The sequence below is a fragment of the Adiantum capillus-veneris genome, chromosome 14 (genome assembly GCF_014529385.1).
Source record: "Adiantum capillus-veneris isolate H3 chromosome 14, ASM1452938v2, whole genome shotgun sequence".
Taxonomy (NCBI): domain Eukaryota; kingdom Viridiplantae; phylum Streptophyta; class Polypodiopsida; order Polypodiales; family Pteridaceae; genus Adiantum; species Adiantum capillus-veneris.
The window spans coordinates 133,001,429-133,027,100 of record NC_140944.1 but is presented as its reverse complement, the minus strand read 5'-3'; the positions used below and the strand labels follow the sequence as shown (position 1 = coordinate 133,027,100).

Below are 25,672 nucleotides of genomic sequence, written 5' to 3'. Positions count from 1 at the left end.
TAAGTGACTTTTGTTGGAAAACTAGATAGGGCAAATTTGCTAAGGGTCTGTAAATAAAACCTAGCGCTAGCTCTTTTTGGCAAAAGAGGCAACAGAAGTTCCAGTGACTTGCAGTGCACCTTCTCAGCAAGACCGGCAGGAGACTTAGCGTTTTTAGCCACAAGACAAGCTTGGCGTTTTTGGACTTCCCAGATCAGCCAGTGTTTCTAGATCCCAGCACTTGAAGCCAACAGATTGCAGATTGCCTAGCGTTTTGCAGTTTCTGGTGATAGATCAGCCCCTAGCATCAGCATTTTGAGTTTTCAGCACTTAGACACAGCAGATCAGCCCCTAGTCTCGCAAATCTCACCTACCCGCAACAGATCCTCGCCTACCATCAGATCAGCCAGCGTTTTCAGTTTCAGCCCGCTCTCCGCAGAATTCAGCATTTGCGTTTTCAGCGCATCGTGGTGCGTCGTCGCCATCGCCATCCTTGCCGACACAGTGTCAGAATTCAACAGAAAGTAAGCATTTGTAAATTTCAACCCTAGCGTTTTCAGATTTCAGCCCGTCCTCGTCCTCGTCATCGTCATCATTGTCGTCGACAAGTCCATTGCATCTAGACCATTGTACCAGATTTGTGCAATCAATAGCTGTAACAGACTTGGACACTCCACAAGTCAAGAATCAATCGCGACAGCACCAAATAACCACTTCAAAACAATTCACAGATCACAATAGATTTGCATTGGCCCGGTGGAGTTCCGTGCCTAGAGATATTGGCCCCAAAGACTTGTGCCCCTTTCGGTATTTCTTTATGTATTGAAAATCAATGTCACAATACAAGGGCGGTTAGGGTTTCACTCTGAGACTCTGCGTCCGGATGCTTTGAGAAGTGAGGCCCTTACCGCATATAAGAAGGTTACAAGGGATGCCCAAAAGCAGAGCCCCAAAAGCTTGAAAGCAAAAGTAGATTCTCTCTCTCTCTCTCTCTCTCTCTCTCAAATGAGAGCAAGTAAAATAAAGCATGTTCTTTCTCTATCTCAAAGCGTAGCAAAAAGCCAACAATAATGCGTCGCTAGCTGCTTTTCTGCCAGCCCGCTTTTTCCGCCACAAATTCTGGAATCCTCCTACACTGCTCCCACGTGGCACTGGCGCCAAAATTTAGGGTTTTCAGCCACTTAGGGTTTCAGCCAGCAGTTAGGGTTAGGGTTTCCAAAAATTAGGGTTTCTCGCAGAAATTAGGCTTTGCAGGATTTTTAAGGTTTCTGGCAGAAATTAGGTTAAATGTGGTAGGAGCATTGGTTAAGCCAAAAGGCATCACCAAAAACTCAAATAACCCAAAAGTAGTTCGAAAGGCTGTCTTGTAGATGTCTCTCGGCGCGATTCAGATCTGATCATATCCACTCTTCAAGTCAATCCTGCTAAAGCACAAGGATCCCTTTAACCTGTCGAGTATATCATTGATCCTAGGAATCGGAAATCTGTTCTTGATGGTGATTTTGTTGAGAGCTCTATATTCGATGCACATCCTCCAAGTTCCGTCTTTCTTCAAAACCAACAACACTAGAGAGCAATACGATGAAGTACTAGGCTGGACAAGACCCTTTTCCAAGAGGTCTGTCACTTGGTTCATAATCTCTTCATTCTGTGCTCGGCTCACACGGTAAGGTGGTCGGTTCGGTGGTGTGCTTCCAGGTATCAGATCAATGGTATGATCTTCAGGACGAGCAGGTGCTAACTCTCCTGGTAGGCCCTTTGAGAAGCAATCGGCGTGAGTGGAGAAAATCTTGGCGTTCTTTATCAAGTTTAGACATATTTGTCCTATCCTTATCGCTCAATTCTTTCATAAAGATCGAGTAAACAAATAGACTGGATTTCATTAATTTTGAAATGGCCGAATCCGATACAATAGGGACAGACTCGCCTTTCAGTTTACTATCAAGTACAATTGTTCTGCCCTTTTTTGTAGTCAAAGTCGCTTTTCTCGCCCGATAATCGACCACGACGTTGTTCTTGTGGTACCACGGAATCCCTAAGAGAACATCACAACCCTCCAAAGGCATTATGAAGAAGTCCTCATGCCCCAAATACCCCTGACAATGCAACCGAAGTTTGCCAATGATAGGTGTAATGGCTACTTCCTGTCGGGTGCCGCTAGAACTGCCTCTGCAAGTGGTCCCATCCGATCAGGAGTAATCTCGAGCCGCGCCGCCAATTCCGGTGAAATGAAGTTGGCCTTGGCTCCTCCACCAAAGAAAATCAGGGCCTCTTGATCTTTCACTTTGCCCCATGCTCGGCAAAGTTCTGTACTCTCATCCATGGTGTCGTGATTGGTACCCACACAATCTGGAACCAGTCCGGTTTTCATCTTGCCTTTTTGTCCACGTTCCTCAGCTGTTCTCGAACTCTCAGGCTTGTCGTCGTCCTTATCATTCTGTTCTTTCTATGCCTTTTTAGGGCACTTCGCGGAGATGTGTCTCTGTTCCCCGCATCCAAAGCACTTCCCCTCCTTGATGAATCGAGCTTGCTCCTCAGGAGTAAGCTTGGGTCGTGCATCCTTTTTCTCAGGGTTGCTCTTTTTCTTTCTACTTTCATTCCTAGAAGTCTGTTCGGCTCGTTGTGTCATGTTCTCATCTGTGGGGTAAGTCAGACTGCCACAGTGAATGGCAAAGCTCCGCTTCGCATGACTCATCAACTCCTGGATAGAAGCTAACTTTTGCTCCAAGCAGTGATCTCGGATCTTTGTAGGTAGACCCAAGGTGAACCGCTCAATCTGTTCTCTGAACGAGATCTACTTGAATGAAGAGGCAGGTAGAAAAGAGCTCTAGAATCTTTCACAATAAGCATTGATTGTATCTTTCTTGGTCATCCGAAGATGGTTCCAAGTAGCTCGTATATCTCGTTCATATTCTTGCGTCAACCAAGAAGAAATAAAAATCTTTTTAAATTTCAGCCATTTAACCGGCGCAGTCTTGTTTAAAAGAAGCGTGGACCACCAAGTACGAGCATTCCCCTTAAGGTAAGAGGTAGCTCTCCGAATCTTGGAGTGCTCTGAATAGCGTCCTCCCGCGAAAGCGATGTCAAACTGATGTATAACGAACAAAGCCTTCGAAGCATCTGAGTATCCTGAAAAAGTATCAAACTTGATCGCGTGGCCACCTTCCTTAAACTCTCAAACTTTCTTGCTTTTATCTTCGAGAAAGTCATACTGGTTGGCTTTGTAAAAATTCTTCTTGTTCGCATAGGAGTTTCCATCATCAGAATCTGAGCTGTCTGTAGATGAGTCCTCAGTAGAACTGTCAGGCTCTGGGCGAGATTTAGCCTTCTTTGCCTTTTTCTTGCCCTTTCTGAAGCTTTGTTTCTTGCTTTGCTTTTTACCTTTTCTGTCTTCTTCGCTCGAATCTGAAGAGCTAGAAGAACTGTCAGAAGAAGAAGAAGAAGAAGAAGAAGAAGAAGAAGAAGAAGAAGAAGTGGGTACTCCTTGAAATCGAGCACGCTTCTTCTGTTTCTTTGCCTTGTCAAAAGTTGACTGACGACCCAAATATCTCGGGAAGTGAGTGCTTTTCTTCTGCATTTGCCGTGCTTTTTGGCTTTCTTTTGCGCGTGAGAAATCTGAGCAATCCGTGCATCAACTACCTCTTGTAATTCCTTCTCTGAATACTGTTTGTGATCAGAAGGTTTATTGAGAGCGGGTTTCAGGGGTGTAGTGGTTTTGTGCCACTGTGCATGCACTTCCTGAAAAGAAGTCTCGCTCACATATTTTGCGAATTTCGGATCCTTCGCAAAACTGAGCATCATCTTTGTTGCATCGTTGATCAATTGACGAGGCTTCATCCCTCTTTGCTCCGCCTGAGTAGGCCGAGGTGGGCCATACTCTCTGTCTGAATCTTCGTTGTGATCCCTGCCCGCATCTCCAGATGCAGAGGGAGTCAACAAATCCTTGCGTGAAGCCATAGGTGCCGCAGAAAAAAAATTGGGGATCGGATTTCCCGTAGAGGAGAAATCGGTCGTGCTCTGATACCACTGTAAGAGACTTGGACACTCCAAGTCAAGAATCAATCGCGAGAGCACCAAATAACCACTTAAAAACAATTCACAGATCATAATAGATTTGCACTGGCCCGGCGGAGTTCCGTGCCTAGAGATATTGGCCCCAAAGACTGGCGCCCCTTTCGGTATTTCTTTATGTATTAAAAATCAAAGTCAGAGTACAAGAGCGGTTAGGGTTTCACTCTCAGACTCTACATCCAAATGCTCTGAGAAGTGAGGCCCTTACGACATATAAGAAGGTTACAAGGGATGCCCAAAAGCAGAGCCCCAAAAGCAGAGCCCCAAAAGCTTGAAAGCAAAAGCAGATTCTCTCTCTCTCTCTCAAATGAGAGCAAGTAAAATAAAGCATGTTCTTTCTCTCGAGAATCAATTGCGAGAGCACCAAATAACCACTTAAAAACAATTCACAGATCATAATAGATTTGCACTGGCCTGGCGGAGTTCCGTGCCTAGAGATATTGGCCCCAAAGACTGGCGCCCCTTTCGGTATTTCTTTATGTATTAAAAATCAAAGTCAGAGTACAAGAGCGGTTAGGGTTTCACTCTCAGACTCTGCATCCAGATGCTCTGAGAAGTGAGGCCCTTACGACATATAAGAAGGTTACAAGGGATGCCCAAAAGCAGAGCCCCAAAAGCTTGAAAGCAATGGCTTTACCAATGGTATAGTTACGTTCAACCGAATGAAGGGTAGGATTTTGTATAGATCATTTGTCGGCACTTTCTTTGATAGCATTATAGTCTTCTCCAAGGATGAAGGAACACAGACACCATCTGCTACAGGTCTATCAAGCATTGCGAGATCACAAGTTAGTTATCAATGCCAAAAAGAGTGAATTTTTCTTGCCGGAGATACACTTTTTGGGACACATCATCTCAGCAGCAGGAGTCAAGAGTTGGAAAAGTCAAGTGATACCTCAGGGTTGCCACTGCTTTGTGTGACAATGACCAAGGCCTTGGAATTTCTCCTTCCATTTTACTGCTGAGCATCACTATAGGCAGCTGTGGTAAACAGTAGCATCTGATTTACCATAATAATGTAAAGCTTTCCTTGTTCCAACCTACCAACACATGCTGAACAACTGCCTTACATTGGAAACCAATTGAAATTGGTAATCTCAACTCCATTGGTTTATTAAATATGTTAATGACCTTGCCTTTCAACTTTCAACAGTGGACAGGTGAAAGGCTTGTTAATATTGCAAGTGGAACTCCGTTGGAAGATTCTGAGAGAAGAGCAATTGGTGTTGCAGCCGGTGATCTGAATGGTGATGGTGCGGAGGAGGTAATGTTGAAGCTATCATGATCTAGGAAATTGTTGTTAGTGTCTAGCTGAATGCGTTCAAATATGCTTGTAATATACTTGAGCAATAGATTCTGGCTATGAAAATTGTGTGAATGCTTAGTATTTCATATATAATTCTAAGATTTACTAAGATGGTTTTCTTTTATGCACGTCAGATATATGTCTTGAATACAGATACATTTCTTGGGCGTAAAAAGTTGACAGATCGCCTATTCAGCAAGTCTGGAGGCAGGTTTGCGTAATAGACAACCCATTACTTGAGCAACTAGGAGGTAGCGGTGCCTGATTAATTCTCCGTTAATGTCATCTTTCAGCTGGGTGGACTTGTTTTCACTTCCCATGAATATGGATGAAGCAAATATGTGTGCAGGCCGCTCTGTGTGTTCTGTTGATCGCATGGGTACAGGAAGGTAAAAGGTTCAGTGTTCTTAAATTATGCGTATGTTTATGCCTGACATTCGAACTTTTCTCTTCTATGTGATCAATAAATCAAGCAAATAGGCTGTGACGTTCTTTTAAAAAACTTACTAATTTACAGTATACTTGGGCTTATGTTCTGCAGATATGGCTTTTTTGTTGCAAATTATGGAGGCAAGATGAAGGTAATCAATCATGTCATAAATCTCGGTCTCTTGAAAGTAACTTACAGCCGTTTGTAAATGGAAGTGGGATTACCTTGGGAACTGCATGGATATTAGGCTATACTACTTCATTGAGCCTGGATGTTACAATGCAACTTTAATTATCTTCTGACCCATGAAATATGTATTTTTACAGCTATTTGAGATTTCAGAATCAGGATTTTTAGAAGACAGAGCCTCGGAGGCAGGTCTTGCGACTTATCCGACAGGAGGCAGAGCGTTAGTGTCACTGCCACTTGTCTCACATCACTCTATGGATATCTTTGCAGGCAACGAGGTACTTCTTCAAAGTTTAAAGATTACGTTTAAATTTTAACGTAATATCACGCTAGTGTATTTGTTGTCATTTCATTCTGGCCATACGTTTGCAGGTATTTTTTGACAGTGGTAAGAAGTTTATGTTCAGTAATGAGCAAAGTAATAGATGCATGTTGTAGGATGCGGCTGCAGACCACCTCAGACTTTTACAATGTTACGAAGCATGAAGGACTATGTTTGTAGACAAGGAATCATGGGATACAGCTTCTGGGTTTCAATTAGTCTATCAGTCTGCTGTAAAGCACACACTTGCACATAATCCATCCTTGTGTGTGATTTTCACAGATTGCTCAATAGCGTTTACTAAATGACTTGCAAATTAAAGTTCAAGAAAAGATTAAATATGAGAGAAGTGCAGACATGTGTATGGAGGAATCATGGGGTGCTTAGAAGCTTCTGGATTCCAAACCTTGGCACAACCCAAGAAGGCTATCAGTCTGCCTATCTTACTCTTGAGCATGGCTAGTATTCATGATTTCGTTAATTGTGGGACCATTGTACTAAATGACTTGTAAGTTAAACTTCTAGAAGATAACGAGGCTGAAACTAAAATTATAACAGAAGAGCAGACAAATCACACAGATTGAAAGGACATTTTACTGCTGAAATAAAAGAGACAAGACCAGTAAATATTTTCCTTGTAGGTTGTGATAATAGGATGTGTAGCTCGATGGTAAGTGTCCGGACAAGGGGGATTTCTTCAGTTATTTTCCAGTATGTAAGAATATTCCAAACTATGACCACTGATAGAAAGTACTTTGGGAGAGACATCCTTCCATCTTGTGTTGGTTGAAAGGCAGAGCCTGAAAGTAAAAGTATTTCCTATATTCTGAAACATACTCTTCCTATGATAAGGTAAGACAATACCACTCTGTGTGGCTGTCTTTCCCTAGTTAGAGTATGTGTACTGTGCATTAGCAATCTATTCATCACTTCATTTATCTTTGAACTATACGTGTAAGATAGAAAAACATTCTTTGTCAAGGTATAAATCTCGAAAAAGGTTAGCTTTTGTTCAACAGACATGTGCGGAGCTCCAGGTCTTATCGTGTCATGATGACATCCTTCAAAAAGAAAAAGGTCTTTGCATTATCTAATCAAAGGTTGAGAGAATTAACTATTTAATTAAACACCAAAAGTGCTACAAACAGATATCGTCAATGATCATTTGGGACAATGGGAAACTCTTTCAAAATACAGCGAGAAGGTCAAACGGGTATATCTTACGATGGAAGGTGGGAAAAGACACATCGGTGGCCTATACAGCCATTGGAGTGAGCCACCCTTTATCGAGAAGAAGGGACCATCCTCCCAAGTATCGTTTAAAAAAAGTGATTGTCATTGCATTCTGTTTTACCCATGTTGGGTGGCCATCTCTTGTACATTCCTCTAATTAATGGAAAATTAGTTTTACCCACAGAAAAGGGCATGTTTTTTGAACGCCCCGTAGGTTATCATACCCAAGCCCGCCCCTAGAAATACGAAAGGCACCAAGTCCTCAATAAAAACCATACAGTGAGAGTGTTAATAAGCTCCCAACGCTCATCCTATGCTCAACTCCAAGACTACACCATGAAGTTCAGGGAGGGACATACAGCAAGAACCAGCTTCCCGTTGCTTGTCCTCTCTCAATCTAGATGGCGAATGAGGACGGGAATTTGTGAAAGAGAATTTTATTTATGTAGGCGAGCTGCCATCTATAGAGTTGTGGCATAGCTGTCTAGGACATATGATTCAAAAGGAAATAAAGTCTTGCAGCGTTCTGGTTATATCCCTGTGTTAGATTACTCTAACTTCTCTTTATGTGAGCATTGATCTATGGCAAACAGACTAGGTTGACATCAGTGCCTTTGGACAAGGAGTTAGGGAGTCCTCTAGATCTCGTTCATAGCGATTTGTGGAGACCTATGCCAGTCAAGTCGCTAGGGGGAGTATTATACTTCCAGACATTCATAGATGACTCTACTAGAAAGGTGTGGGTTGATGTCTTTAGTGTCTTTCAGAAGTTCTTAGCATTGGTAGAGAACCAATCGGGTAGAAAGCTTAAAGCTTTGCGCAATGACAATGGAGGTGAGTACATCTCCTTCGAGCTCAAGGACTTTTGCAGTAAAAGAGGCATTAGAAGACAGTTTACCATGCCTTACACACGCGCCCAAAACGGTGTGGCTGAGAGAATGAATAGAACCATTCATGAACGGGTCACTTCTATGTTGTCTACAGCCAATCTATCTCAAGAATTTTGGGGAAAAGCTGTTACGATGGCTGCTTACTTGATCAATCGGTCACCTAGTACACCACTAAGGTACAAGGTTCCGTAGGAGATGTGGATGGGCAAAGAGCCCAATTATGACAGGTTACGTGTATTTGGGTGTGAGGCATTTTCACATGTGCCAAAAGCGCTTAGACAAAAGTTGGACCCCAAATCACACAAGTGCATCTTCATTGGATATGGTGTGGACGGAGAGATGGATTTCATCTCTGGCACCCGGTGTCACAACTTGGTGACGTGGCAATGCCCGGACACATACACACACCCTAATAAAGTTGTCCCAACTTTATGGATTATTGCCGAGGGACACTAAAACAAAGTGAAGCGGCTGCTGACATGGCTACCGTACGGACTTCCGCGAATTACGCTGGCTGTACGGACCTCCGCGTTTTACACTGACTGTATGGACAGTACGGATTTTCCACAAAACGCACTGACAGCTTTTTGTGGGCAGCTTTTGGGAACTCTTGTTTTTAATTTTAGAGGCTTTTGGGGGCTCTGCTTTTAGCATAGTTACCCGGAACGCGGAACGGGAACGGCAACGGGATCCCCGCGGAACGGGGGAACGGCTAGGGGTTTGGAACGGGAACGTCGCGGAACGGGAGGTATAAAAAACACCCAAATAGTGCAATTTTTAGCTCCTTGTGTTTAAATACAAGGAGTATTAGAGTGCTTTGACTCTAATACTCACAAAAAACTCGTTTTGAAGACCATTCAACCTTGCTATGACTAGATGATGAGAGAGAGAGAGAGAGAGAGAGAGAGAGAGAGAGAGAGAGAGATGGAGAGGGAGAGATTTGAGAGAGTGGGAGGGAGAGGAAGAGAGCTTGAAGGCTTGAAGCCTTGAGCCTTGAGAGAGTGAGTCTTGAGAGGGAGAGATCTTGAGAGTGAGAGGGAGAGAGCTTGAGCTTTGAGGATTAGCTTGTGAAGAGAAAGGGGGAGGGGGGTGCATTTTATGAGTCCTTGAGGCCTTGCACACTTTCAAAAGAAGCCCAAACATTTACTTCAATTTTTTCAATTTTTGCCAAATTTGTTTGTAGCCGTTGGCCGTTCCAGGGGCATTCCGGAACGGTCCGGGGGCGTTTCGGAACGTTCCGGAACGGCCGTTCCGGTTTGCATTGGCCACCCGGAACGTCAGACATTTCGGGACGTTCTGGAACGTTCGGGAAGGGAACTGCCCCCCGGAACGCCGGAATGGGGGCTAGGGGGCGTTCCCCGGTAACTATGGCTTTTAGCAACCCTATGTAATCTTTATAAGTGGCCTTAGGGTCTCGCTCTGCAAAGCATTTGGACACAGAGTCTGAGAGTGAGCACCCGCGGGCTCAGTTGTACTTTGCACATAGATTAATATAAAGTAAATACCGAAAGGGGCGCCAGTCTTTGGGGCCAATACCTCTTGGCACGGAACTACGTTGGGCCGTGTCGCCTTTCTTTTGTTCTGTCAGTTAGTTTGAAGTGAATCTCTGCTGTGTCGAGGCTGAATCTTGACTTGGGGTGTCCAAGTTTGTTACAGTGGTATCAGAGCATGACCGATTTCTCTCACGACACTTTTGAATCCCGACAAGAATCAGTCAACTTCTTTTGCATCTGCTGATGCGGGAGGAGACCATGGAGAAGATTTTAACGATTTAACAAAGAAAGAGTACGGGCCACTTTGGCCTACTCTATATGAACTTCAAGAGATGGAACGTCGACAGTAGGTGACGAGTGCACAAAGCAGATGATCAAATTTGTGAAAGACCCTCAGTTTGCAAAATTTTGTCTCAGCAATCCATCGCTGAAGTGCACACTCAGTGGTAGAAGGTCACCAAACCACCAAATTAAACTGGCATTCAAGAAACCTCCTTACAGAACAAGAACTTCAAGAGGTGGTTCAAATTCAGATCAATCAGCTTTTGGACACGAAAAATCAATCCAAAAAGCAATTGGAAAAGTGCAAGAAGGGGACTGACTACCCTGGTTATTTGGGCCGTCAATCTTCTTTCGCAAGAAAGCAGAAGAAGCGTGCACGCTTTGAGGGATCACCCAATTCTTCTTCCTCCTCTTCTTCTGACAGGTCTTTTAGCTCTTCTGACTCAAGCGAGGAGGAGAGAAAAGGCAAAAAGAGAAGCAAAAAGCAAAGCTTTAGAAAGGGCAAGAAAAAGGCAAAAAGAAACCCAGATTCCACCTAGTTTTTGACAGCTCTAAAGAGGAGTCATCCTCTTACAGTTCGGACTCCGATGACCATTTGTTTCATGCAAAGAAGCACTTCTACAGAGCCAACCAATAGGACTTCCTCGAAGACAAGAGAAAGAAAGCAAAGGAATTTAGAGGTGGATAGTCAATAAAATCTGAATCCTTTTTTGGATTCCGAGATGCTCCGAGGGCTTTGGTCTTCATCCAGCAGTTTCACATAGCCTTCTCTAGAGGGCACTACTCAGAGCACTCCAATATTGGGAGGGTTGCATCTTTTCTTAAAGGCAATGCTCGAACATGGTGGTCCACTCTTCTGCTAAGGAAGGAAGCTCCAGTCAAGTGGTTGAAATTCAAAAGGCTCTTTATTTCTTCTTGGTTGATCTGGGAGTACGAACGGGATATACGAACCGCTTGGAACCATCTTCGGATAACCAAGGGAGATTCTTTGGATGCTTATTGCGAGCGGTTTTGGACTCTTTTCTACCAACCTCTTCATTTAAGAAGGTCACTTTTAAGAAACAAATTGAGCGGTATTATTTTGGATTCCCTACAGAGATCCGAGACTACTGCCTGGAACAAAAGTCAAATTCTATCCAAGTATTAATGGGTCACGCAAAACGGGGTTTCTCGATACATTCGGGAAATTTGACTCACCCCACTGATGAGATTCTGAGTCAGAGAATCCGACAGACCTCCAACAATGAAAGTAGAAAGAAAAAGAGTTCCCAAGAAAAGAAGGATAAGGGTGCACGACCCCGATTGACTCTTCGAGAAAGAGCAAACTATGTCAGAGAGGGGAAGTGTTTTGGTTGGGGGGAACAAGGGCACATCTCCGCCAAGTGCCAAAAAAGGCTCCGCAAGGACTGATTGAAGACAGGCCAGAGAGTTCGAGAGCAGCAAAGGAACGTGGCAAAAAAGGCAAGATGAAAGCAGGACTGGTACCATATTGCAACTGACTCATGCCAAATAGATGAAAGTACAGAACTTTGCCGAGCTTGGGGCAAAGCGAAAGATCAAGAAGCCCTGATTTTCTTCGATGGAGGAGCCAAGGCCAACTTCATTTCACCTGAATTGGCGACGTGGCTCGAGACTCTATTCAAAATCGGGGTAATCCGTTAACAAAGGAGCGGAGTGACTCCTCTCTTGTGCAAACCCACTCACTAGATTCACCCTCGCTGAAGTCGGGGTTCTATCCGAGTAGACTATGCTAAACCGAATGCTTCAGGGTAAAGTTCCAAAATGTGAGGAGTATCTGCTAGGTCCTCCTCCATCCACTTCGCATCCAATGCAGGATAGTTCTTGAATTTAACCAAGAACCGCCTAATTACTTTACCTTTAACCTTTTTGTCCTTGTGTGCCAAAGTCTGTTCTGGAACAAGTATCTCCTCGCTTTCCTCCACTTCGGGTTGCTCATAAGGCTCCCCATCATCGGGCACATCACCTTTAAAAGGCTTTAATAGACTCACATGAAATGCATTGCGAATCTTCCGAGTATCGAGCAGCTTGAGTCTAAAGGAGACATCATTTAACTTTTCTTTTATCTGGAAAGGGCCATAAGACCTCATGCTAAGCTTTGGAAAAAGCTGCTGCTTTCCCTTTTTCTTTCTTAGGTGTGCCTTCTCAAAATGTAAGAGCACCCAATCGTCTTTCTTTAATTTCAAATCTCGACGATGTCGATCTGTTGCCTTTTTATGTCGTTGAGATTTTGCTAACTTCTTCGTCGAAAAGTGAATCGTGTTATTGTAGGCAAATTCCACCAAGGACCAAAAAAGTTCCTATTAAGCCTTCTGATCAAAGATGTAAGACTTCAATAAATCTAGAACAATTGAATTTGCAACCTCAGATTGCCCATCCGTCTGCGAGTGGAATGTTCTCCCAAATAGCCCTCCAAAACAAACTCGTGAATCGGATATCTCTGTCGGAGACGATTGTCTCAGGCATGCCATGTAGTCGAAAAATCTGTGCAATGAACAGTTGGCTAAATGATTCGGCTTGATTGCTTTCTTCACTAGAATGAAGTGAGCTTGCTTGCTAAATCTATCGATGATAGTATCATGCCCACTCTGTGTCTTCGGGAGATCAAAAAATGAAATCCATTGCAATACTTTCCCACGGGCGGGTGGGAATGGGTAAAGACTGTAGTAATATTACCCTGTGCCTTATGCCTATCAAACTTGACCTTCTGGCATACTAAACAACTGCAAACAAAGTTGTCCACAATACATCGGAAAAATTCGGATGTGTGGCTTACTGATCAACCATATCCTCGAAGCTTCTAAGAATCACGGAAATAGCCAAGACTAGAGGCTTCCGAGACAAAGCATCTTCCACCTGTCCCTGAACATGAACAATCTGGAAATGAAACTGTGACAAGATGTTAGCTCACCGCATCTGCTTTTCCAAAAGCTGCTTCTGTGACGAGAAGTAGCATAAACTTTGATGATCAGTGAAGACCGTAAAATCGGCTCCGAGTAGGTAATGTCGCCACAGAGTAAGAGCATGGATCACTGCCAAAAGCTCTTTCTCATAAATCTATGCTGTCAATTCTGGCCTTGAAAACAATCGGCTTTCATAGGCAATCACATGGCCTTCTTGCATTACGACCGCTCCCAGACTACGACCACTTTTGCAAGTCTGGCAAAGTCAACACTGGTCCAGTAGTCAGTTTTTCTTTAAGTGTCTGAAAGGCTGTCACTTCGGCCGGTCCCCACGAGAAAGGGACTCCTTTTTGTGTCAATGTGTGCAAAGGGGAAGCTACCTTGCAAACTTTTGAATGAACCGCCGGTAGTAAGAACACAAGCCCAAGAAGCTTCTAACTTCATGAACATTCTTCAAATCTGGCCAGTTTCGTATAGTCTCAATCTTGGCCGGGTCCATCTGTACTCCTGCTGTTGAGATGATGTGTCCCAAAAAGTGTATCTCCGGCAAGAAAAATTCACTCTTTTTGGCATTGATAACTAGCTTGTGTTCCCGCAATGCTTGAAATACCTGTAGCAGATGGTGTCGATGTTCTGCTTCATCCTTGGAGAAGACTATAATGTCATCAAAGAAAGTGCCGACAAATGATCTATACTCTCAGAAAATCCTATCCATCATTCGGTTGAAAGTCGCTGGAGGCCAAAAGGCATCACCAAACATTCATATAAACCAAAACTTGTCCGAAAGGCTGTCTTGTAGACATCTCCCGGAGCGAATCTGATGATATCCGCTTTTCAAATCAATCCTACTGAAACAGGAGGATCCCTGAAGTCGGTCAAGAATATCATCGATCCTTGGCATCGGAAATCTGTTTTTAATAGTGATTTTATAGAGAGCTCTGTAATCAATGCACATTCTCCAAGACCCGTCTTTCTTTAATACCAACAACATCGGAGAGCAGTAAGGTGAAGTACTCGGTCGGATAAGACCCTTTTCCAGGAGGTCTTTCACTTGGTTCATGATCTCTTCATTCTGGGCTGGGCTAACACGGTAAGGTGGCCAGTTCGGTGGTGTGCTTCCCGAACTTAGATGACTGGTGTGATCCTCAGGACAAGATGAGGGTAACTCGCTTGGTAGGCCCTTAGAGAAGCAATCAGCATGTGTGTGGAGAAAATCTTGGCGTTCTTTATCAAGTTCAAACGTGTTCGTTCTGTGTTCATCATTTAACTCTTTCAAGTAGATCGAGTAAACAAAGAGACTGGATTTCATTAATTTGGCAATGGCTGAATGTAAGGTGCAGCAGAATGAATATTTGAACTTTGCTCAAGATGAGTGCTCCGAACTGTGTTCAAGGTTCCTTTTTGTTATTATGGAATGGAGAGCCTTCCGTTCTTAATGAGAGAGTGCAATTGACACAAACAAAGTGAATGGACACTGTGCGTGAAAGTGTATGAGACTGAGAGATAGAGAGAGAATAGAATACGACACCAGAGACGTTGTAAAACCCTCCTCCGAAGGCCCCACTCTCGTTGGCGAGAGTGGTCTACTATTGATTGCACAAACTCGTACAAGTGGATGACTGAAAACTGATGCAAGTCTAGGCTATGTCGAGGTCAACGACGGGGATGACGAGATCGACGCTAAGGCTGAAAACTGATGCTCTTTTATCTGCTGTCCAAAAACGCCCATGGCTGAAATCTGCTGGAAACCAAAAAACGCTGGCTTGGGGCTGATTCCCGCTGGCTGAAAACACTGGTTTAAGCTGGCAAAAACGCTGATATTCTGATCATAAAAACGCTGATCTGGCTGGTTCTTAATGGCTGAAATCCTGAGGCTGTGGCGATGCTGAAAACGCTAGGGTCTGGGAGTCTAGGGCGATGAGGGTCCTGCTGAAAAACGCCAGCAAAGGGGAACTGTGGCGATGATGCTTCTTGATGAAAACGCTAGATGCTGTGGTTCTTGCTTGGAGGAAAAACGCCACCAAGGGAGGATCTTGCTTGAGAGAGAGGGGGGGAACCTGTTGCCTGTGGCCTGTGTTCTCCTTCCTCTAATTAGTGCTAGCTTAGGTTTGTTTGTATACAAACTTACTCAATTTGCCCTACCTACTTTCCAACAAAAGTCACTTAAAATAATAAGTGAAAAATGTCAAAAATAGGGAAAATAGGTTAAATGCACTGGAAAATTCCCCTGAAGGCTTCTGATGGACTCTGATGGGAATGCTTATGATCATGCTGTGTGCAACCAGAGGATATGCATCTACACGAAGTGCCTGAGCATGTACGGTCTGCGAACAGACTCACAAAAAGTGCCAGAACACTTGCTAATCTAGATTGATTGGACTGACGGAATCCTTGTCGTGATGTAGCTTGTCCACGGACACATAGGGTTGGATGTGTCACGTGACATCCCCTCCTTTTCGAAGTGAGGTACTGGTACCGAACTGTATGGCGTCGAGGGAGATCGCCAACAACATCCGGAATCGTGGAAAGGACTCTTCGCCGGCCCACTTTGATGTGTGGGTCGTGCGATACTTGAGCTTCATAAAGGTCTGCAACGTTTGCTTCTATGGGCCGCGCCGAAAGTGACACAAAGTCTTCTGAGTCTCCTTCAATGGTTCCACTTCCTCTATGGACGTAGATCCACCTTCTTCAAGAATCTCCAAGGCTGAAAATTCCTGAAACCACTTCCAACACAAAAACATGAACATACCTATTCCATGTAGAGTGACTGGAAAAAATCTCGTCTTCCTAAAAGACTATGCATGCAATGTAGATGAACAAATAGACGGAGTGCCAAACCGTTTACCACACACACGTAAACAATGAGATTGAATCTTGTCTTGCTGATCTAAATCAATCAATTGTGGCAAATCACAACGGAAATGCCCATGCTTGGTGCTCATACTTTCATGTGCTCTTTCTACAACTGTGTCGTGCCAAGGAAGAGACATGAAATGTAACTTCCTTGAATGCATACTTTTCAGCTTTTCATGAATCATCCACATACAATTGTGCTCATTTATGAGTGAAACATGCTCAACGTACAATATGTCATGCCTAGGAAAAGGGATCACATAAAGATGTTGACTATAATACAGGAAACGATCACGAATGAAACACTCGAACAATGCGTGCTGACTAATCATGCGAACACATAGTACTTCTTGTGAGGGTTCTTTGGACCTAGGCTCGATAGCCAAGATTGGTTCTTCATGATCGATTGAATCTTCCTGTGGGGGTGCTGTGGACCTCGACTTGAAAGCCAAGATTGGTTTTGCGTGATTGATCGAATCTGCAATGAGGTTAGCTTCACTAGAAAAAGTATCAACTAACCCATCATTCTTGTGAACAATCACATCATTTTCCTGCAAATCATCATGCTTGTGAGAGATCACATGTGGATCATCCTGCAAACCATCATGTTTGTCATTGTCATTTAAATCATCATGCTTATCATTGTCATTCGAATCATCATGCTCATCATCATGCAAATCATGTGTCATGCTTTGGAGAAGACGAGACCGAGAGAGTCTCGACTCTCCTTCTCTTGAATCCGTTTAATCTTTGCCTGCACATTAGCAATGAGAGATAGAGAATGAACAACTTGCTTTCCACGAATGACAATGGGAGAGTCACTTTTGGCATTGAAAGTGAACGTATTTTCTGCCCAATCAATGAGAGGGTTATGCTCACGAAACCATCGAATGCCCAAAATCATATCACATCTTGAGAGAGGAGAGACAAAAAATTTTCTACGGAAAGCAGCTTGTTGAACTCTAAACAACACATCAAGGCACTGTTTCGTGATGAGAGAGTCGATACGAGGAGCGAAGCCAGAGACCTCGAGAGGAGATTTCTGACTAACCTCTAGGTGGGCTCTCTCAACAAGAGAGGGACTGATCACATCATGCATACTGCTTGGGTCAAACAATATGACAAAACGCTGCCCCGTCGTATGACCATCACATTTAATGAGAGACTCATCAATGGGAGGGTCAGGAGAAACTGGGGCACACTCGTGATGTCATTGATTACATTGATAGAGAAAGTGGGTTCTGTGGGTTCTTTAGATTCATTCGATTCAAGCTTAGGACATGTTCTTTTTATGTGACCCTTAATGTGACAATGAAAACAACGACCTTCCTTAGAATAAGTGCTTTGCTCTTCCGACGTGATGTATCCTCCTAAAATTCCTTATGCTACCTTTTCATCTGGAGTAAGCTTAGGTTTAGCAATTGTGTTAGCCTTACCCTTAGGTTCATTTTGAGAGTTCTTTTCTGAGAGACTATTGGAAGATTGATCAGAAGAGTTACCGTTTACCATTCTTACCGTTCTGAGGGTTCTGAGAAGTCTGAGAGGTACTTGTGGAAGTCTTGTTCTCCTTAGGCTTTCCCTTGTTGTGCTTCATCTCCTGTGTGAGAGCAATCGCTGCCGCCTTGTTGAGATCGATTGGATCGAAGACTTCTACATCAAACTTGATATATTCATCTAACCCAAAAAGGAAAGCCTCTTTGCGCTCATCATCCAATTTGCATAATTGAGTGCCGAGCTGCAAAACACGGTTAAAAAAAGACATGATTGGCATACCATGTTGGCTTGAGATTACGCCAATCTTCTTTCAATCGTGCTAGGTACTGAGGAGGCATAAACCGCGCCTTGAGCTTGTCTTGGAAGTCGGCCGAATTGAAGGAAAGGGGCGCGTCTCCATCGGCTTTCTCTAGGTGCGCGGCTAGTTGTGCCTCTTGCCATGCGTGGTACCAATTTATGGCATCACTGGCAAGGTACATAGCTGCCGTCAAAACCTTGCTATTTCCTGTCTTCTTAGTTGTCGCAAAATAAGCATTAAATTGATGCAACCAAGAATGAATAACATTAGCGTCCATCTTACCATCATACTTACTGAACTGGATCTTCTCTGTGACTGGGTTGTTGGAGTCTGAATCGCGGCTTGCACCACTCGATGAACCACCAACTTCTTTGGCTGGTTCGGGTTTCGAGGTGAGGACATGTAGTACCAAGTCGTTCATGCGTTGTTCTCTCTGGGCCTCATGCTCTAACTCCAAAGTAGCCTTTCTTTCTTCGGCCGCTTCCCTTCTTGTGTCGGCCGCCAAGCGCGCTTGCACAAGCTCACGCTCAATAGTAGCCTTTCTTTCTTCGGCCGCTTCCCTTCTTGCGTCGGCCGCCAAGCGAGCTTGCTCCAAGTCGGCCTTTCTTGTCGCTTTTTTTTTCTTTCCGTTCCTCGGCCGCCAAGCGATCGCGATCGCGAGTCGCCTCTTGCTTTGCCATCATGTCCATCATTGTCTTAACCAAAACTTCCATGGACTTTGGTACAATTCTTGGCGTATATGGCGAAGGGGGAGGGTCAGGAAAACCTCCCTGTTGCTGAAATTCTTCTTCACTACTTTCTTGCCCATCACTCTCATGCCCAGTATCCATTCCGCTTCGGGTGATGACCATGCACTGAAGTTGTGGGTTCTTAAGTTCACGAGGAACTTGGGTTCTTGTGGGTCTTGGGTTCTTGGGTTCTTGAGGGTCTTGAGTTCTTGAGGGTCTTGAGGTTCTTCTTTTGCTTGCAATCTGTGTTAGAGAAGGATCTTCTCTTCACCCGAGTTCTGCTCTTTTCCACGGGCGCACCCCTTGGCGGCGTTGAGCTCACACCAAGGTTGCTTTTTCCCACCTCACGTCGATTGGCCAGCCGCTAAGTGCACGGTCCGCTCTCAATGAGTGAAAAGAGGCACAAGGGGAGGCTGGACAAGCCCTTCTTTCCTGGGATTCCTGTCACTCTTCGAAACCATGATTAGGAATCGACACGCCCAAGCGAACTTGGGTTCGTGCAACGGCAACAAGCAAAAAAAAATTGTGGTTCTTGTGGTTCTTTCCTTGAGTGATACAGAACACTTCCAAAGCTCTGATACCAATATAAGGTGCAGCGGAATGAATGTTTGAACTTTGCTCAAGATGAGTACTCCGATCTGTGCTCAAGGTTCCTTTTTATTCTTATGGAAGGGAGAGCCTTCCGTTCTTAATGAGAGAGTGCAATGGACACAAACAAAGTGAATGGACACTATGCGTGAAAGTGTATGAGACTGAGAGATAGAGAGAATAGAATACGACACCAGAGACGTTGTAAAACCCTCCTTCGAAGGCCCCACTCTCGTTGGCGAGAGTGGTCTACTATTGATTGCACAAACTCGTACAAGTGGATGACTGAAAACTGATGCAAGTCTAGGCTATGTCGAGGTCAACGACGGGGATGACGAGATCGACGCTAAGGCTGAAAACTGATGCTCTTTTATCTGTTGTCCAAAAACGCCCATGGCTGAAATCTGCTGGAAACCAAAAAACGCTGGTTTGGGGCTGATTCCCGCTGGCTGAAAATTCTGGTTTAATCTGGCAAAAATGCTGATATTCTGATCATAAAAATGCTGATCTGGCTGGTTCTTAATGGCTGAAATCCTGAGGCTGTGGCGATGCTGAAAACGCTAGGGTCTGGGAGTCTAAGGTGATGAGGGTCTGCTGAAAAACGCCAGCAAAGGGGAAATTGTGGCGATGATGCTTCTTGATGAAAACGCTAGATGCTGTGGTTCTTGCTTGGAGTAAAAACACCACCAAGGGGGGATCTTGCTTGAGAGAGAGGGGGGGGGAACCTGCTGCCTGTGGCCTGTGTTCTCCTTCCTCTTCTGCCAATTAGTGCTAGCCTAGGTTTGCTTATATACAAACTTACTCAATTTGCCCTACCTACTTTCCAACAAAAGTCACTTAAATTAAAAAGTGAAAATGTCAAAAATAGGGAAAATAGGTTAAATGCACTGGAAAATTCCCCTTACGGATTCTGATGGATTCTGATGGGAATGCTTATGATCATGCTGTGTGCAACCAGAGGATATGCATCTATACTAAGTGCTTGGGCATGCAACAAACTCACAAAAAGTGCCAGAGCACTTGCTAATCTGGACTGACTGGACTGACGGAGCCCTTGTCGTGTTGTAGCTTGTCCACAGACACATACGGTTGGATGTGTCACATGACACCGAAGCCGGTACAGCAGGGACGGACTCGTCCTTCAGTTTTACATGAACTGCAATTGTTGGGCCCTTCTCATTTGTCAAAGTTGCTTTCTTTGCCCGATAGTCGACCATGGCGTTCTTCTTATGGTACCAAGGGACTCCTAGGAGGACGTCACAACCTTCCAAAGTTACGATGTACCCCTGACAATTCAACCGAAGTTTGCCAATGATAGGTGTAATGGCTATGTCCCGTTTGGACGCCACTAGAACTGCCTTTGTTGATGGTCCCATCCTGTCGAGTGTTATCTCTGATGCTCCCTTTGGGTTTCTAGGATACTAAACGGCTGAGTAGTATTCTGTTGTATGACTTTATAATTGGAATTCCCGAAAATGAAAATGATTGATTTGTACTTGACTTGTTTTAGTGTAGGGACTGAAAGACGAAATGACTGCAGCATTTCGGTCTCATAAATCTCTATAGACATGATTGCAATAAGGATTAGTTAATCGGGCATCGTGAGGTCCGGAATGGATCTAGATGCGATTACTAAATACGTTGCCGATGTTCATGGTCTGAGATTTGGAATGAATTTGTCGGTGATTTGTCATGTGATGTTTTGTTATGTCTAGTGATGTCTTGTGATGTGACTCGTTTTGTACAAGTGCTAGATGTGTCGTGTCTAGTGCGTCGGTACTAATAGTCAATGTCTACTAAGATAGTTTTTGCAAAGTTACTTGGAACGGGAACGGGGAACGGGAACGGGGGGCTTCGAAACGGTACCGGAACGTATAGGCGGGGACCGGAACGCGAACGCCGGAACGGTCCACCAAAAAACGCTGAAATTAGCCTCAAAACAGCCTATAAGTTAGGAAACAACTATAAGCCAAGCTTCTAACACCTACTTGGACAATTAGAATCATGTTCAAGCATGTTTTAAGTTTCAACATGTCGCTTGTGCGCGATGCGCGTTAGTGGTTGCGGATGTAAATTCAATTTACCGGGGTTGTAGACACCTCATAACATACTAAGTGCATCACAAATAACATTATCTAGGAAGTGCAAAGATTGAAGAGCTCAATAAAGTTGAATAGACAGAAAGACGGATTAAAAACTTAAAAGACTATGACTATATAGTATAAATTCAAGTGTGGCTTATAAGGCCAGCCAAGGCACTACAAAAAGGTAAGCACTGAGAAAAGATAAGAGTCGAGGCTCAAGAGTAAAGACTAGCCATTATGGACTCAAGAGCTCAATACATAGATGCCAAAATGCCATAATGGAAACATGTCAAGGGCCAAGGCTCAAGGACCAGTGGCAGAAGAGCCAGCTTGCCAATCTGTAGTGGTGTCATGGAGATCATGGATGTCATCCCAATCCTCATCCCCAACAGGCTCGTCCGCATCATCCACTTCATGTAAAACCTCTGTAGATCCACCCTCCCCAAGTATCTCCGCCTCTGCCTCCATCTCCCACTGTAGAAAGGGATCTGATACTTTGGATGCCGACTTGCAAAGCATACGCAAGTTTGCACTCGCAAATACAAGATCATTTGCTTTCTCCACTGCGGTTTCTCTTCCTGGATGCAACGTGGCTATAAACACTCCACAATTGCTCCAAGCAAGAGGAGCTAACCGCTTGGCTGAGGATGCGGATAGCTAGTCTCTGAAGCTCTGGCCCATCTGAGCCATAGTCTTGCCACCACAAAACTGAGGAGATCTTGGTGCGATCAACTTGGGCATCGGCAAGCCCAAATGATCCTCGCATATCCCTGTACATAGCAAGTTGATCCTTGATTTTGCGGTGCTCTTCTCGTTCATGGTGAAACATGGTCAAGATCTCGTTCCATTGCTTGGTCACCTCCCCATCATGCTCCTGTCCTGCACCTTGAAACTCTGGATCCAGCACAAAAGCCGCACCATGGAAAGGGGAAGCATAGGCGTCCCATCTGCTCTGACAAAGCAAGCTAATCTCCTCAAACCTATCTGCATTTGGCTCAAGTGTTTGGAGGGCCTCCACCATGCGATCCATGGCCTCATAAACCTTGCCAATGCAAGGTTGCATGCCATCAACTACTCGAAGCAAGTGGAGTACCGGCTGTACCATTTGGTCTATAGTCTTCAGTGACTCCCAAAACTGGGGATCCTCTGACTTGCTTGCACATAAGATCCCTGCGACTGAACCTACGTAGGATGAGGAAGTATACTCCGTACTGATGAGGGTCTGCCGCACTGCACTCTGACATTCGCATAGGCGATGAACCATTAGGTAGTTGTAGGCAAAGCGGGTCTCGCAATACTTCAAGAGAACCTTACCCCCTGACCGCTTCAAGAATGCAGCACGAAGGAGATTGTGATTGTTGATGAAGGACACTATCTTGGACGCACTTGTAATGAGAGGCTCAATCCATGGTAGGCGCCCTATATCCTTTAAAAGGTTATTGAGACAATGTGCCATACAAAATGACACTTTGATGCGGGGATACATGCCCTCCAAAATGGCACCGGCTGCCCTGTTTGATGCCTCCCCATCCGTGACAAGCTGCAACACCATCTCTGGGTCAATGATCTCTATGGCAGACGCCCACTCTCCAGCAAGCACATCGGCAGATTTCCCTGTTTCTGTGGCGTCATGTGAGTGGGCAAAGTACATCTCTCCCTTGCAATAAGCCACAAGCCCATGAATGGATCTCCTCCTTGTGTCACTCCATCCATCTGCAATGAGTGTCACTCCATACTTGGCCCATTGTCGCTTCATGTTTACGGCTGCCATCTCCACAACGGCCTTCTCTCTATCAAGAAGAGTAGTACGGAGGGCCTCTGAAGTGGGTGGCACGTAGCGTGGCCCGTAATCCCCAATCCTTGTGCACATTGCCTTGAAGTAGTCCGACCTATACAATGTACATGTCACAAAGGTCAAAAGAGAAGACAATGTAGATTGAAAAACAAACATACTAGTTATGGTCATGATATGAAAGAGCATTGAGAACTTGGAACTTACTGAGCCTTTATGAAAGGGATATGATCGTGATAAAAAAAGCGGGCAACGGCGGCATCCACATCCTCCTTCTTTTTGGGATCCCATGACGAATCTAGAGTTTGTTGACGATGGGTGGGATGAGAGGGAGTGCTCGTTTGAAATGATGATTGAGCCGCCGTACTACTACCTCCAACGGAAGCGTGCGAATGAGTGGTAGAAGAAGGAAAAACCAAGTGATTGGGGTCAATGGCTTTCCGCTTGGGTCGATCATTTGCTTTGGCTCTTATGATGGCATCCTTGATCTCAAGCTCCTTCTTCTTCTCGGCCGTCACATTAATGCAAAGTTTCACTTGCTCCCCCACTATGTGAAGGAGATGTGCTCGAACCTTGCTTGTCCCGGATTTGCGTTGAAATCCACATAGTTTGCACGTCCATGATCTTGCACCGCCTTCTTTGCCCAAGACTTCGGAGTGCACCTCATCCCACCATGAAGGCTCATCCTTCTTTCCTCTCTTACCAACCGAGGGACCTTCATTTGATGCGGAAGCTTGTGCCATGTTGATGGCGCTTGAGACTTGAGGCTTGAAACTCAAGAGAGAGATGGAGGGATGGAGCTTGAAAGTTGAGAGAGGGATGGAGCTTGAGAGAGGGATGCAATGAAGGAAATTGGAATGGAGCTTGCAAGTTGCGAGAGGGATGAAGCTTCAACCTTGAGAGCTTGTGGCTTCGAGCTTGAGAGAGAGGGTGAGAGAGGCTTGAAGCTTCAAGCTTGAGAGAGGGTGTGAGAGAGTGGCTTCAAGCTTCAAGCTTGAGAGGGAGGGTGAGAGGGAGAGAGTGGCGCTTCAAGACTCAAGTAGCAATGCGGGAGAGTGAGGGCTATGAAATTGTGAGGGGTGTGCATTAGCTTTTATAGGAGAAAATAGTGAAGACCCCCCCCCCCCCCCCCAAACACACACACACCTCTAGTGTGAACCATCCCATGAGTGGGCGCTCCAAAAACTGCCGCCTGTTTTTGAAATTTAAAAACTGCCACCCAAATTTGAATTTTAAAAACTGCTGCCAGACGTTCCGTCCGGCCGTTCCGGACCGTTCCGTCCCGTTCCGCCCTGCTGGAACGCCGTTCCGCTGTTACGTTCCGGAACCGGAACGTCCGCCCGTTCCCGTAGCCGTTTCTCCGGCCGGCCTTGCTCGGAACGCCGTTATGGAACGAAATGCCCCCGTTCCGCTCGTTCCGTGTTACTGTGAGTTTTTGGCCTCTATCTGTTTGCAGGTGTAATTGAGGGCGATTACAATTCTTTCAAGAGGGGGGTATGTCACAAACTAGTGTTGTGGCAGTGCCTGGACACATACACACACCCTAATAAAGTTGTCCCAACTCTATGGGTTATTTCCGAGGGGCCCAGGGACATTAAAACAAAGCGAAGCGAATGTTGACGTGGTTGCTGTACGGACTTTCGCGAATTACGCTGGTTGTACGGATCGCCGCGTTTTACGCTTACTATACGGATAGTACCGATTTTCCACAAAATGCGTTGACAGCTTTTTGTGGGCAGCTTTTGGAAACTCTTGTTTTTAATTTTAGAGGCTTTGGGGGCTTTGTTTTTAGCAACCCTATGTAATCTTTATAAGTGGCCTTAGGGTCTCACTCTGCAGAGCATCTGGACGCAGAGTCTAAGAGTGAGCACCCACGGGCTCAGATGTACTCTGCACATAGATTAATATAAAAATAAATATCGAAAGGGGCGCCAGTCTTTGGGGCCAATACCTCTTGGCACAGAACTACGCTAGACCGTGTCGCCTTTCTTTTGTTCAGTCAGTTAATTTGAAGTGAATCTCTATTGTGTCGCGACTGAATCTTGACTTGGGGTGTCCAAGTTTTTTACACCCGGAATCTAAGGTTATAAGCAGCTCACAGGTGATATTCAACGAGTCTAAGATGCATAGAAAGCCAGTAAAAGACATTGAACATCACAGAGTACGGTTTGAGGATGTTGCCTCACCACCGGTTACACAGAATGTTGGAGGTGCTAGTGATGCACCTTCCACTAGTACAAACGCACATGTTGCTACAGAGAGCGGAATCCAGTAATCAGACACTTCGGAGATCTACTCGTACATCTCGTGCACCATAGCGTTTTGAGCCAGGATTGGAGTATTTACTAGTCACTGATTGCGGTGAACCCACTTGCTATAGAGAGGCCATTCAAATGGATGATAGCGTGAAGTGGAAGGAGGCTATGCAATCTGAGTGTAACTCGATTTTAGCCAACGAAACTTAGGATTTGACAGAGTTACTAGCAGGTAAACAGGCATTGCCATGCAAATGGGTGTACAAGAAGAAGTATATCACACATGATCCAGAGCCCAAGTATAAGGCTAGATTGGTTGCTAAAGGGTTTTAGCAAACGGAAGGCGTGGATTTCGACGAAATCAAGATGACTACATTACGTCTTATGCTTGTTCTAGTAGCCATCGATGGAATTGGTCCAAATGGATGTGAAGACGTCTCTTCATGGGGATCTTGAAGAGGACG

At 44.8% G+C, this 25,672-nt stretch overlaps 1 protein-coding gene across 1 annotated transcript in view; it reads left to right on the top strand.

Annotated features, from left to right (window-relative positions):
* Positions 1-25,672, top strand: part of LOC147443159 (uncharacterized) — a 114,562-nt gene that overhangs the window by 81,741 nt on the left and 7,149 nt on the right. Inside the window, exons 4-8 of the mRNA XM_086529070.1 lie at positions 5,204-5,314; positions 5,491-5,567; positions 5,650-5,745; positions 5,898-5,937; positions 6,113-6,253. Coding sequence (XP_086385196.1) covers positions 5,204-5,314; positions 5,491-5,567; positions 5,650-5,745; positions 5,898-5,937; positions 6,113-6,253 — 465 coding nt within the window. The remainder of the gene's footprint in view (positions 1-5,203; positions 5,315-5,490; positions 5,568-5,649; positions 5,746-5,897; positions 5,938-6,112; positions 6,254-25,672) is intronic.